Source organism: Onychostruthus taczanowskii, unplaced genomic scaffold (genome assembly GCF_017590055.1).
Source record: "Onychostruthus taczanowskii isolate IOZ18803 unplaced genomic scaffold, ASM1759005v1 scaffold54, whole genome shotgun sequence".
Classification (NCBI taxonomy): Eukaryota; Metazoa; Chordata; class Aves; order Passeriformes; family Passeridae; genus Onychostruthus; species Onychostruthus taczanowskii.
This window is the reverse complement of record NW_024503013.1, coordinates 3,557,056-3,573,032: the sequence shown is the minus strand read 5'-3', so window position 1 is coordinate 3,573,032 and position 15,977 is coordinate 3,557,056. Positions and strand designations below refer to the sequence as shown.

At 34.7% G+C, this 15,977-nt stretch overlaps 1 protein-coding gene across 1 annotated transcript in view; it reads right to left on the bottom strand.

The window, feature by feature from the left end:
• CNTN5 (contactin 5) overlaps window positions 1–15,977 on the bottom strand; it is a 269,832-nt gene that overhangs the window by 214,973 nt on the left and 38,882 nt on the right. The window contains exons 2-4 of the mRNA XM_041417056.1: window positions 13,900–14,118; window positions 6,058–6,181; window positions 705–880 (exon numbers count right to left, since the gene is read on the bottom strand). Of these exons, the coding sequence (XP_041272990.1) occupies window positions 705–880; window positions 6,058–6,181; window positions 13,900–14,118 (519 nt within the window). The remainder of the gene's footprint in view (window positions 1–704; window positions 881–6,057; window positions 6,182–13,899; window positions 14,119–15,977) is intronic.

Below are 15,977 nucleotides of genomic sequence, written 5' to 3'. Positions count from 1 at the left end.
AAAGTGCTGAGGGGAAGTTAGGGTTGAAGAGATCCTGGCCCTGTTTTTCCTGCTAGTATGTTTGAAATAGAGCATGCTAGACCACAGTGTTTACTTGGGATTGTGAACTATTGATAGCTTCTGAAAAGTATATTGTAGTGAATGATTACAAAAGCTAAGACATTTTTGGCTTCCATTAAAGACTATAAAAACCCCTTCAGTTTTATATTGTATGAAAGTATATGTATATGTATGAAAGGATATGTATGCAAAAACAAGGACATAAACCTTTATATATTTATATACATATATACATTAAAAATAGTTAAGGTGCATACTATTCAACAGATATATAGGCCCTTTATCTCATTCTATTCCTAAGTTTACAGTTCTTTCTTTCCTGCTCAGAGAGTGTGGCAAAATGATAGATGTTTCAGAAAACTAGTAATGAATGAAATACATCACTGCAGAGTAGTCAAATATGCCATTAAAGTACAGCATTTGGGATCATGTACTAGAGTTATTTTCCCTGATGATTCTATTTTAAAAGTAACAAGTCTACTTGTTACTTTTTGAAAATCACTCTCTTCCACTAAGTATTTTATTTCTAATTTTGAGATTCTAGCTCAACAATGTCAGTGTCACTTATATTCAAATCACAATTTAATGCCTTATTAAGTAATGTAAAGGTCTGATTTACCAATATTTGAAAAAATGTTACTCACATGCAAACTGAAGAACAGCCTCTCTGCTTAAAATACTGCCAAACATGTTGGTAGTTAAACATTGGTACTGTCCAGAATCTTTTATTTCACTGGGGTTGTTGATGATCAAACTTCCTTCTATTAAACTGAAGCGATAATCACTTTCAATGTTGATTTCAGTTCCATTTCGAAGCCATCTTAGGAGAAGGAAGAAAAAAAAAAACACTCAAAAACTGCTTGAGCATTTAATAGCCAAGTAAAGGTATCAAGCTTAGGACACAGAATCTGACAGCTCCAGTTGTAATTACAGCTATTCAAAGATATCCAGTGCAGGAACACATTAATCTGGCAAAACTTGAAAGCAAAAACCACAAGCAAAACCTGATCTTCAGCCTCAGAGGAAAAAGGATATTCTTTGTTTCGCCTATGCTGAAACGAAAATAATGATCTCTTCTTTTTTCCCCCCAAAAACAGTAATGTTCACAGAGGCTTAAGACTTGAATACTGTATAGCAGATGCAGCCTTTATATAAAAAATGGGAATTTTACTGTGCTTATGATAATCAAAGTTTTAATTCAATTCATATTCTACCATTAAAGCCTTAGACCCAGCTGTGCTTACAGATAGCAGAGCTGAGTCTGCACTGCATACAAACAAGGAAAGGTTTTTCTCATTCTTCCAGCATTTGATCTTCTCAGCCCAAGAAACAGAGACACCTCATTTAAACACAGAAGGAAGAAGAGCAAGACCTGTGAAGAGCAGGGAGGGAGGTTGATGTAGATGTACATAGGCTGTTATGCAATATAGGATTTGGCAACAGACAAAGGCAAAATAATATCATCTCAATCAGTACACACAAAATTAAGAGACTGGAACAGAAGACTGGAATTAACTGCTGGGTGGCCAAGGGCAGTTCCTGGTAGCTACTAGACTACATGGAAAATATGAACAAATAAACAGAATAAAGAATGCTAAATTAGGGGGGTGTTTGGGAGTGAAATAATAAGCCTGAGCAGTAAATTCAAGGATGGGAGTGAAGATAAGATAGAAAAAGCCGGTTGTAGGAAGCATTGAAAGTATCCCAACTGAGGCGAAGTTTTGAACAATTCCTGAATAAACATTCATTTTTATGAGGTTTCAGAAGTAACCTAAGAGTCTCATAATTTTTCAGTTGTGCAAGTGGTTTTACGGGTTGTGTTTCCCACCTGTTCCAAATATTGTCTGCCAAAAAGCCTCAGCATCCCATACATCTCAAAAGACTGAAGCAACAAACCCTATAATAGTCCACTATTACAAGAGAAAATATTTTCTGTGGTAGATTGATAGACTTCAGCAGTCTGGAATAACCTCTTATAAGTGTGTGTTTGCAGTTTCTGAATAAAAGAATAACATCCAGATATGAAGACACTTAGATTTTCTTTTTTGTCAAAGTGTTATTACATGAAATTGTAAGAAGAATGCAAAGAAGAGATAAGCAGTGTAAACAGATAGGGTACAATTATTATAATGTCTAGATATTTCTTTCATTACTCTTTTGCTGCCATTCTACAGCTTCAAAGTTGGCTTGGGAAATTTCCAAGAACTTGCAAGCTTTGCCAGAGATCAGAAAAGACTGGAAGAACTTGGCAACATTTAGACTCCAGAGACAACTTTAACAAAGCAAAATAATTATTAATTCACCCTATCTTGTTAGCATTCATAGTGAATAGGGTGCAGAAAACAGAATTCAGCTGCAGTAGTGGTGAATATTTCTTAATCCAAAGGTCAGAACTGTTAGAATTCGGATGAACTGTGAGTCTCCTATTTGCCCCTTCTTTTCACAATTGGACTTTTGATTGCAGAGCGCCTCTGCTTCACTGAATGTTAAAAATGAAACAGTGTTCAAAATTTATTTATATTTTAAAGGATAGCAGGGGACGTTTTGTAGGATTAACTACGATTTTAAATAGATAACATACATAGATGAGGTAAACAGGAAAGGAGTTTTTAATTTGAGCAATTGATTAATTAGTTTATATTTTGAGTGAAATCATAAGTTAACAAAAGTTAACTTTTTATACATATATCCTTGTATATATATGTGAAAAAAAAGCAAAATAATTGATCTTGAATGGAAAGTTAGATAGGGAAAAAACAAAAAAAATGCATGTTTTGGCATTTCCAAATGAAAACTGCCACAAAATTCAGTTAAACTAGTTTTTGCCTTTAGTTTACTTTTCAGCTAAGTTCAATGTTAAAATATGTTCTTTGAATTCTACCTCAAAACTTTGCATCTTGATGGATACCTGCCTCTATATCTTGGGGTCCATCCTAAGGGATTGTATTCCCTTCATATAATTTATGTACATGATAGGACAAGAAACTACATGAATTAGGAGACTTTTTTTCTAGGTAACCTGACTGATCTGGAAGGACAGAACCCAAAATATAACACTTCCAATGTCACAGATTGTTAGGAAAAATCAGATGCATTTTTTCTTGAAGAAAATTGACAGATAACATTTCAAATTACTATAATCTGGCCTAAGCAGACAAAAAAATAATTTTTAGAAAACATTTTCAATTGCAGGAAATTATACTGACAAAACAATTACTGCCCAGCTTATGTGTGTCCTAAGTAAAAGAGTCTATGCAGTGTTTCACAATCAGAGAAAGTTTTGTAGTTAGGTGACATCTCAGGGAATTCAACACCTGCTTGTAGCTCAATAAATGCTGACCTGTGAAATCCCACAGGAAGCTTGTGAATGTCTGTATTCATCATCAAAGGGATTGCAGTTATCGTCTTCATTGTACTGGCCCTGACTTGTGATGCTAAGGTATGATTTGCAGAAATGCTAAGCAAACAGAATCAGTTTATCTCAGGCAGTTATTCTCTAAAACTATGCATCAACATACCTTAATGACTGAAAGTAAATAAATTAATACCTGTTATTTAGGGGTAGGGTTTAGACAAGAGGAAACAAAGTTTTTTTGAAAGTAAGAACATCTGAAATGTTGTGAACATTCTCCATTCCATTAAAACAAAATAATGTCCAAGAACAAAAAAAGAATTTGTAAACAGGTTATGAAGACTGGGTCACAAATTACACAGACTAAAGAAATTAATTTTAAGAAAAGCAGAGATAACTTAACATTGAAATTTTTGAGTGATTTAAATGTTGTTTTAATATAAATTTAAATAAATACATACTACGTTTTGGTTTTGGCCAAAAAGAATTCTTAGCAGCACAAACCTCAGAGCACACGTAAAGGTCCAGTGCAGCTGACAAGGGCCTTTGGTAATGTGGTTAGGTAGTGATACACTCAAAACTTTATATATATGTACATCTTTTGAGGCTAAATTCCCTTCACATTTGTCCAGGAGAATAGTAGCTTCCTGAGAGAGTAATTTTTACTTCTTTTCACTCCCTTGAATGGTAGCGTGCATTGCAAATGCTGCGCAGACAAGAGGCAGCAAGAGAAGGAGAAATTAAACTGTGCTGTTTGAATTAGGCCTTTTAGGTTAAATCTCTCCTTCCATGGGCAGCAGTCAGGAAAGTTTGCTTATGAGGCTGCTGACACCAATTAGTCTCTGGAGAATTGAAGAAATGGATATCAAAAAAACATAAAACATCCCAGGTTGGAAGAGATGTTAAAAGATCTTTTTCTCCAGCATTATATGGAAAATGGAGCCTACATGAGATAATCAAGCATTTTATTTGTTTGCATCTTGAAAGCTTTCAGTGATTACTGAGGAGTACGAAACCTTCCTGCCTCTTGCCTTCTCCATGTGGCTCCTTGTGAAGAAAGAGACCCTGTCCTCTTTGTAGTTGCCGTTTGAGGTATGCTGAAAGTCTGTATTTATTGATTGCATTCCACTGGGAAAATGCAGAAAAATGGTTGGATGGAGAAGAAAGGAGATGGCATAGGTTCTCCACAGATAAAATTTCTACAGGAATAATGAGGTTGTCTGCAAGGCCTGAATATAGGACTGTCCTTCTTTGGGGGTGAATTTGTACATTTTCCCCATAGTCACAGGTTATGTTTAATGGACTGATGGCACTTTTACAATGTGTAGAACTAACGCTTTTTTGTTTTTCTTTTTTTATTGTCAAAAAATCAGCAGTAGGTAAGAGAATTTACACAAGGAATGCCACTAAAGAAGACTGCAACATAGATTTCATACCACATAGTGAGGAAATCATGCTATTCTAGTTTGGAGAATTTCTGGATATTCATTCCTCATCCCATGTTATGTGTTTTCATCACGCCTGTGCTGTTGCGGGGGTGGGCTGTGATCAGATCCATTTAATGAGTCCAAATGTTGCAAAGAGGAAAATTGAGCGCTGCTGTGGTAGGGATGTCTAAGGATGGTACTGCTTCTGCATTTCTTCAAGTTATAGAAATACAGGAGCTGTGATTCAAATAACTCTAAGGAAAATTTGGCCAGAATTCTGAAGAATCCACAAGTCAAATAAGGGTAAAAGGCAAAAGACAAAATACAGAATTGATGATTGCCACCTATGACAAAACTTAAAAAGAGTCCTTATGTTCCCTTTGTAATTGAAGAATGACTCTATGAGAAAAGATGAAGGGTATGTGGGAAAAAATAACCAACCATATGTTCCCCCAGCCCTCTTGCATCACTAGCAATTTACATAAAATATGAGCAGACACAGATCTAGCAAATGGTAAGGTGACTGCAACATACTGTTACCACCTCTAAGTGTGCACCATCAATAAACTGTACTCTGAGGCTCACAGGTGTGTCATCACAGGCCTGAATAATGGATAACTGTGGCCTACAAGTCTGACTGGAAAAATAAGCAGCAGGTGATGGTTGCAGAGGAATAAAATGGTAGCCTTGTGAGTGAAAAACCTCCAGATTTGACTCAGCCATGGTATCTTGTAGTGTCAAGTCACATAATTTCATGTGAATATATTTTGCTGCTTTCCCTAAATGTTGGGATAGTATTTTGTAGCTTTATAGATGTCTAGAAATAAATAATAATAATAAAAAAACAAAACAAAAACAAAAATAAAAAAACAAACCACCAAATTTTTGTTTTGGGGTTTTATTAAATTAAATTAAATTAAATATTTTTTGTCAGTTGTCGCAGACACAATTCAAGAAACTGGACAAAAGGAATCTCTCCACATGGACAGAAATTATGCAGAGAGTATATAATTTGAAACTTAAAATATTGCTTTGCCTTAATCACTGCTATTTCTTCTTATTGTTTATGCAGAATCACAAAAAGCATTCAATCAAGGAAACCACTAGTGTCAGAGAGCTGTTTCTGCTTTTTCTCACCAAAATACATTGATTCTCAGAGTAGGATTACAGTGGCTAGTATTCTGAAAGTTAAAAAATATAAAATTCTAAAACAGGTACCTGTATGTGGGAGTAGGATTTCCACGTGCTTGACAATTCAGAGACACTTTCTTTTCCTCAGAATCAGTTGGAAAAATCATATCATCTGGCTCTTGTACAAATACCGGCCCATAATCAACAATTTCTGTCAAAAAAAGAAGTGCTACTGTTTAGGAAAGCTGAAAAAATGCAAATGTGTTATAGATTTTATAATGTGACATTAAAGTATGCATAATTATATTTGTTTTCCAAAGGTTCACGTTACATTACTTTAGATGTTGCATTAAAAAGCAATTATTAAAAAGAGAAAAATACAAAGAATAAATATAAAAAATATTACTAAGTGAAGAATAAAATATATAGTATGATTTAAGTGTTTATTATTCCTAAGAATGGATTTCTCATCAGGCATATTTTGGCCTCAAGTCTAGTGAGAAGCTCAAGAGACTAAAGAGGAATTAACTCTGCTTACAGAGAGTAAGGTAAACAAAAATTTGCTACTGCTTTGAGCAGCTTATGTCACAGAAAAGTAATACACAATTTTCCCCTTTATGTCAAGGAGTTGCTAAGAAAAATCGCTTGGAAAATTAGTGACAGCAAATGGTGTCTGTTATTAAATAATATATAGCTAAATCTGACATTTCATTTTCCTCCACTGTCTTGTATAATTTGGCATGTACCTTTATCTTGATAAGAATTTACATTTCTGAACTAAAAAAAGCTGTATAGACCCATAGAACAGGTCTGCAATTCCAGTTCATTCATATTATGAAGTGAGAAGTGTAAGCCTTCAGAAAAGTAAAAGGTCACAGGCAGAGTATTCCTGTCATGTTGGTCTGAATGAATAAAATTCTCATTGTGCACCAGAAGCCTGTGGAATTTTAATAATTTTAGGCTTACTCCAGACTCTTGGATGGTTTAATTGCATGGCGCTCTTCATCTTTAAAGCACTAGCCTAATGATTTTTGTGCAGAAAGATAGTGGCACTGTCCTGTTACTTGTTATGAGACATATGGGAGCAGGGTTTTCTCTCTTGGTTTTAGGGTTTCATATGTTCATGGGATAGACATCCTCCAGTTCTTACTGAGAGCAGCACAGCACATTAAGCAGTTTATAACATCCTGCTCTATTTGTCCTACCAATAGCAGCTTGAAATAAAAAAGGTACAACTGAAGACTTGGAGTTTGGTCACTCACCTGAAAATTATTTATTACATTATTTTACCACCTCCACACAACTTCAACCACGTGTTTTGTTTGTATAGTTTTGGGAACTGCAACCTTTATCATATTAATTTAATATTTTATCATACTAATAATAACCTTTATCATATTATCTGAGGCTAACAGTCTCAGAAAATCTGAGTAGGCAGGAAAAGGTAGTGGAGCTACAAGTCTTGGTACAGAAAATAAAGACTTGGAGTCTGAAAAAGTTGAAAATTGTGGGAGACCTATGCCATAGCATGTTAGTTTTGAAATGCAAATTTCCATGTTTTTAAATTCTTCCATTTGGGGTTTCTGAACTCTCTTATCATACAGAAAAAGATGATATAAGACCCCATTATTCTTTTCAAGCCTTCTTTTTAGTGACTACACACTTATTATATACTTCAGTTTTGTCTTTTTATACTACTATTCAAATGCAGATTTTGAAAATACCTGTGTTTTCAGGCATGTATGCTTCGGCTGGAATAGATTCAAATAATTAGCCTGTTGATTTGTAAAGTCAGCAAATAAGAGCAGAAGCAATTAGTAGTGTCTCTTTCCCATAATTTTCCAGCTTATTAGCCCTATTTGTAGGACTGTGTAAAGGAGTATGGATTGCTGTTTTGCATATTTATATTAATGTGTAGGTACATTGCTTTGCTTGGGTTTATTGGCAGAAATGTGTGTTATGGAACAAATATCTGCATTATTTAAAAAAAACAAACAACAAAAAACAACCCACAAACAAATCGATGACAATAAGTGACTTCTGATATGTACTGATATTATTGAAGACAAAATAACTCCAGTAATAAATTCTGAGGAGCACATCTCAAAATACCACAGGGGAAATGGATTCAGCCACCAAAACTTATTTTGAGAAAGGAAAATGTTGGTACAAACACAGTGTGTGGATTTTTTATAATTTGATCACCTACTTCTTGCACTGCACAAAAGGAAATACTAATGAATGTAGGTGTAAATAAACAGAACTGACATTGAGCTAGAGTTTAGCAAAACCAAAAATTAATTAAGGATAACAAATCTAAATCATGTCTTTATATTTAAATGTTATTTAATGCAGATTAGTAGGCATATGGATAGGGTGAATATTAATGAAGATTAATGATTTTATCTTCTCCCTAGGAGGGACTCTGGAGATAAAATATGATAACAGAGTCTAGGACTGCTGGAAAGAAAAGAAAAAGATGCAAGGCTAGGTGCAGGACCAGACCATGGCACACTCTTGTCCTCACCCTAAGGCACTCAGACAGAGATTTCTGCAGCTTTTGACTCAGCCATCGACCTCAGGACAAGGAAACAACTCCAGCCCCAGCCTGCAGCACACCATGGTCCCACAGGGAGCTGGAGACTCCCCTCAAGCCACAGAAAGGGGACCAACCCAACCCCTCTGTGTGACATTGAAATAAAACTTTCTGATTCATGAACCATTGGCTGGCTGTTCTGTTTGGTGTGGTCTGTTTGGGGAAATATCCCTGGCCTTAACCTTATTTCCCTCATTTTTCGTATTGTGTTTATGTATATATCTTTGTACATATGCATATATAAGCTCATGCATGTTTTCTGATGCCTTCAGTACCAACTATTACCAACTATTTAAATCCTCATAGGAACGTAAACTCGAATCAGTATCCTGCAACTCAAAGAGTAGCCAAAGTGTGGTTTCTCTCTCTCTTATCTAGAGACATTCTTTCATACTTTCATTTTTTCCCTTAGTTACTGGTGAAGAAAAAAATCAGATGTTCTTTAGTTCTTGCTGAATAATGCAGATATCCTAACAAAAAACTGCAAATGAGAATAAAGTTTCCTGCACTTTAAAAGCTGTAGCAACTGAAATAGTGTAATTCCTCAACAGTTGCTTTCTTGCCACCATTGTTGATAAAAATCCAGGTCAATAAATACACGGAGAAAATGAATTAATTCCTGGAATCTTGGGAACACAGAGGTGGGCAGGAAAGAAATATGACCCTCTTTAAACTCCTGCAATGGAGCTGCACTGGCACTTTAAGTGTCTGATAATTCTAAGTGCTGTATATCTAAAGAGGAAAAGAAATGAAGTTATTATAAATGTTTTCTTAAATAAGTACCCTCCAAGATACATTACTGGCCTAATCAGTCAGGGAGCCATCTTCTCAGTCTGAGCTACTGGTGGGGGGAAACAGCAGAGACATTATGTGAGGGGATATGTTCAGGCAGCCTTTGTATATGGGAAGTATTTCTTCAGGTCTTCTCCCCTGCTTCTGCTCATGTCCCTTTAGGTGCACTTTTTACAGGACCAGGAAGTATGTGTTCTTATTGCTCTATTTTCCACACCCATGTCTCAAAGATTTCTTAAGCCCACGTAGAGAGGGAAGAATTTCCTAAAGAAACGCTACGCAAGGAATGTAAAATGATAGAACTTCTAAAGCAGCCTAAAATGAGGGATGATTAACAGACCTTCCATCCTAAAATACACAAGATTGTACTCTGACATCCAGAAAAGTACCTACTTAACACAATGCAGACCAAACTACATGCCTATGACTTAGGTATTAATGTGTTCAGGATACACTAATAAGGTTGAAGAAATTGTTGTTGATAAGACTATACATGTTGCTGAAATCTGTATATAAGAAAAGGTAATTAAATTAAGCAAAGGTAATTAAAATTAAGCTTCAGGTTGGTCCTACAAATCGAAAGATTCTTTTTGGTATAGGTGGATCACACTATGATGCTACTCACTATCAACCTTGGTTTGAATTTGGTTTTAAATTTCGCTCTTTCCATTATTGGTTTTCAGCTTACGCTTGCTGTATGAACTTCAGGTGATGATTCTAATGGATCATCTGTTTACCTTTTTTATCATGGAATCAGACAGCTTAACCTGTTTAATATATTCAGAAATATTTCAGATGTATATTCATACTGATTTAAATGGAAACCTATTGATTTCCCCAAATAAAAGCTATATTTTTTTTTGTTTAAACATTGAAAAACTGTATTAGCTTCAGTGACAATATTTATTTTACATGTAGGTCCTATGATATAATCTTTCACCTTTACACTTAAGAAATAAAAAAAAAATACTATTCATTTTAATATCACTATCATATGTCAAAATATTACATCTTTCAAAATTTCTATATAATAAAAAGAGAAGTTCACAAATTCATCAAGGCAAATTATGTTCCAGTGATTAAATCTCTGTGTAACATATTTATAAATTAACAAAAGTGGCTGAAATTTACAATAATTCTTTTGCATATCTAGAAGCAAAGATATTATATATATATATATATATATTTATACATATATATATACATATATATACACATGCACATATACACAAGCATATTTGCAACATATGCATTTCTAAAAAAAAAAAAATTAATTTTTAAACTGTTTCAGTCAACTTAAAAGCTGAGAAACTTTGAGTCTCTTTTTGAGGTAAACTGAGGCTGATACATATGCCTCAAGGTTTACATATTGATTCTAGTGTGCTGCATGGTGGAGCATTGTACAGTACACACATTATTAAGCTTATACTGCAAAGATTAAATAATTTTCTCATATTTTCACCTTTACCTTTTCTGAAACATGTTTATTTGCTTATGAACCAAGATGATACAAGATTTTACTGTTTCTTCAAAATGCTTTCTCTGTTCTGAAACAAGTCAATTTGTTCTAAATTTAGCTTATAATATCTAAACTGCATGCCATATGAATCAATGTTGTCAAATACTTTTAGCAACGGAAAAAAAAAAATTAGTAGTTTATGTCTATAATTCAGACTGGTAAGTGCTGAATCTAGCTGATGGTGGGGAAACAGGAATTCTCATTTTACAAAAATTAGGTTTGTATCATGCATATCTTGAGGTTCATTGATTCAAACACTTTCAGTTGTGACAGGCTCTGCTCTTCATTTTCTTGCAAAATGTGTCAAACCAAAGATGAAAGGACAAAGACAGTCCTTATTCAAGGTTAAGTTCAATTATCGTTAATACAGCAATTCCAAAAGTTTTTGGAACAGTAGGAAAATATAAGAGTTTGCAGTTTTATGATTCTTCAAGAGTATTTAATGAATAATTCATACTTTTTATACACATTTTTTAGTCATGATTTTACACATTCATACACAGTTTGAAGAGAGGGATCACATTGCCTTAGCTGCATGTTTACGCTAAATAATTCCAGATAGTTTAAAGCCAGCAGTGAGCTAGAGCACAGCTCTTTTAAGATATCAGGAAGCACATGTTGAATTGAAAGTGCAAATGAAATAGAATCAAGTCAGTATAAAAGGACCTTTATTACAAGCCATGTCAGGTGTTTGAACATGTCTGCTGGGAAATCATTTGAGAAGTCACTTGAGAGCTGGTATAATTCAGCAGCTAATAAAAGCATTCTTGGGTGCTTTTTATGGCAAACTTCACTCCTGAAATTATGCCATATATTAGGTGTTTGAATTATGCAAATTCTACATTATAATAATCTAAAACATGTTTTCTCTCTTCCTAAAAATGTCCTCTCACTTGAAGCAGTGGTGTCTCATTACTACAGGATGCTGTAACATTTCCTCATTTAGGAAGCCTTGGCTGGTAAACATGACCACTTAACTCTATAATCACATAGCAATTATAGGATGATAACTAGAATATCCTTACTTCAAGACCTGTAAAAATGGGGGGGGGGGGGGGGGAAACAAACCAAAACCAGAACCATATAATACCTTGAGGCTAAATCAAAATCAAGAAATTTAGAAATACAAGTAAGTGTAATGGAATAGCCACTTACTCTGATTCTAAATATCAAAGATATTTATTCAGGCATCAAGTTATTAACAGAACTGAGAGAGGTTTAGAAAATAAGTTGCATTCAGCTGCCATGACAGATATGTTCAAGTCCTCCTAGATGATGCAGATTATCCTACTTGGTCACGCGCTCATCTTTTCTAAATACTGTCTCATACTGTCTCCTAGGTTGTGCTATGCAGACACTTCAGTTAATCAAAGGCTTTTAAAATATTATCAGGTGACTCAGATTTACCTATTTCTACAAGTGTTTACATAGCTGGATATACCAAGATCTGTAAGTGAAATAAGTCTCCTAGGGCTATTTTGTGTAGTCTTTAGAAGAATGGTGTTCCTCTCTTCTTGGTCAAATACTCCATTCATTAGGCCTTATGAGGTATGGCCCTTTTGCAATTTTGTCTACAGTCAGTGGTTTTTCACTTGATCCTGAAAAACTGGTGAATCTCAACTATTGAGCTGCTATGTGGCCCCAGTGTTTTGAGGAGAGTCATGATTGCTGACCTAAATCATAGATCATATCTATGGTACAACGATCATCTTTGAGCTATGATCTCACTGTGCTTTCTGGAGATGTCCAGGATTTCTAGTTCTAGCTTGTACTATATTATTCAAATAGTCTGTATTTTTTTACTTTCTCCTTCAGTCTTTAGACATTTGTGCTGTAAAAGATCAGGATAATAGACTATAGCTCTAATAATGGACATTAATCTTAACCTGCTCTTAAAAGGTTGTCAGGGAGGAGTTATCAGTGTCTGGTGAATGGGGAAAAACAGAGGACACTCTAATCACTGCTTAAAAGAGTATCACAGTGGAAGAACAAATGTAGAAACATGCCCGTATCCCAGAAATGGTATCAACCAGAATTTATCTGCTGACAGCATCAAATTGTTTCTTTTCTAGATCAAACTTTACTCAGGGAACATATTTAGGCTTCTATATAAGCCATTTTTCTACACAAACCACATACATACACCATCAATTTTCAATAAATGCAAGACATTTTCTGGGGAAAAAAAATAAGACTTTGCTGAGTCAAAAAGTAGCCTGTTATCACACTCATGATATTGTGTGAATTTCATTGAACTGCATACTATTAATCACAATTCTTTCTTATTTTCCATCCTTAGATTTAAATGAGGAATATGCTTATACTTATGTATCCTCTAATCTCTCCCTCCCTCCCTCCCCACCTTCCTCTCCTCCCTTCCTTCCTTTCTTTCTTTCTTCCTGGCTTTCTACGTTTTTTGACTGCAATTCAGGTAATTATTGTCACTAAAGAAATGGTATTAGAAATGTGGCTTCTTAAAATGTAACCAAACATGGGAAAATAAGCATTGCTCCTATGAATTATTGCATTTAGAGGTGAACAACATCAGATCACACCAGAAACTCTATCCAAGCATGCACATAAGTACATGAATGACACAGCTGACTACACAAAAGAGAAAATTTAGAGAAAAAGTAGTTTTATAAGATTTATGCTTCATGTTCAATTTATATCACTAGCATTCATGATTAAATAAAAAAAAAAAAACTACAAGGAGAGAAAAAGTGGCTTAGATTTTTCTACTAGATGCAATTGTGCTGTAATGGAATTTCAAATCACTCGTTTGCTATTTTCATGTAGAAACACCTGCATAAAACCATTCTTCATTGGAATCTTTAAGAAAGGATATTTTATCTGGTGATTTTAAGGCTGTTCTGAAGTACCTAAAGGAAAGCAGCTCATTTCCACTTTGTTGCATTCAATAAAATTCAAAATTATATCTGAGAAATACTGAAGTGGGCTGACGAAAATACACTGATTTTGAAAAATGTTTCCAAGTTTTAGAAGGGGAAGCTACACTTACCATCATGTTTGAAGGTCTCTGAGAAGTGGTAGAGGTTTGTTGGGGAGTGATAATGTTGTGTGGCTCCTCTCCAGCCTGGTGAAGATACACTTCCTAATGAAGGACTGCTTAATCGTGGTCTGTTCTTTGAATTAAATGAGGCTAAAGATGAACCACCAGATTTGATTCTTAGGATAGCAGCATATGATGTGGGGAGACCAGGAACAGCTTCTGAATAATCTGGAAAAAAATCCAAAAAAATCCAACAAGATGTGAACACTGAATAGAGACTAAGTTTGTCACTTCGCAAAAGAATATTTAGTTAAGCAGTAGAAAAGCATAAGAGTTTTATTTATGAAAGGAGTGACAGAAACATACCAGGCTTGATGAGTCACTCAGCTTCTGAAAAGACTTGAGTAGCAGCATGGAACTCTAAGGAAATATCCCTGCAGCTTCACCACAATATAAAAATCAGGTATTCACTAAATTTCTCACTAATGGAAACATGAGTTTTCAATTTTTTAAATTCTATTTGTATGATCCTATATTTCTATCTCATAGTGGAAAAGTGTCTGTCAGGCCACCATCTTTCCTTCACAGCCTTCCTTCCCTTTGTATGTGCAGTGCAGAAAGACTGACTGAAACTAAGTGTGCCTCTCAGTTCAACACTACTCTGCAAATCAAGCAGGCTAGCTAAAGGGGCCAAGAGTACCTGTATGCACAAATGCCTTTCCCAAAAACATACATATGCTAAAATCACCTCCTCGTCTGTCTCTTCAAGTTCCCTTTTTTTGCCTTTTTTGACTCTATTTAAAGTTTCAGTTTAAAGTATACAAATAAGAATAGTGCCCAAGTTTTTAGTCCCTTTATAATGTCAAATATAAAGAAAATAAATTATGTTACAATAGATTAAAAACTATAACTCAGGACCTGCAGGAACAAAGCAAGCAGAAGTATTGAAATCAGTTGTCCTGAAAATGCAACAATATTAAGGAGGTTAGAGGAACATTCAAAAATATATTCAGAGATGGGCAAAGGGATCCAGACTGTATATCCAGTGCCTATGAAGGAACAGATCTTTTGGAGGACAATTGGAAGGGCCAAGAAGAAAAACAGATCACTGTTCTGTCATCTCTGCTGGTGATAAATATTTTAAAAACAGACATCCTTTTCACATTGGCATAGTATGTGACATTTGTCATTTTTAGGCTGTGACTCTCTTTGCTTGTGTATGTAACAAAAAGAGTAAATAGGATTCAACAACACTTAAATAGTTCTGACAACTTCTTTTTTCTGAAATATTTTGTGTAGGCAATTTTGTGAAATGAAGTTGTTCTGTGTTGCCTCATCAAGTTAAGAAGACTGCAATTCTTCCACTTAAAAAGAAAAAAATAATTCTATTATTCTTTGCTTCTTCTGCAGTAGTGGTTTCAGGGTCTGAAAGAACAAAATAATCTACAAGGTCTCAGATGGTATGAATGCAAAGTACCATGGGAAAAAAGAAAAGGCAAGGACATAAAAGTCACTCTACATGGTGAGAAGGTCCTGCAGTAATAATGGTGTTATGTAATCTGTTTTCTGACCTTCTTGCTTTGTTTGGCTGGGATTAGCGATCAACGCGAAATTTCACCCTGACTCCGGTTGCTCTGTCATGCTCATGGGGATGCTGTATCTGAGTAAAGTTTCTCTTGTAAAACATAACTGGAAATGGTTAATAAATTATACATAAGGAAATATTTCTTGTTTTGTTTACTGAAAGTCTGTAGCCTGTGATTGTTACTGACAACTGTAGCAGAAAACACACTTACCTGAAAAAAAAGCCTACTTCCTAATTTGAGCATTCACCTTCAGAGATTTAGACTTCTGAACTGCCTAGTTACAGTGCCTTAATTAGAATATATTTTTATTGGAGTACTATTTACAGTAAAATTATTCCTTTAATTTGGTTTGGATTAGACTTCTGAGATTTGGGAGAATAAATTTATATATTCCATTATTTAAGTACATAGTAGTTAAACTGCTGGAGAATAGATATTACTCTCTAATGTGCTTTTTTACTTTACCAGTCTACCCTAAAAATCCATGAGAAATTTCATCAA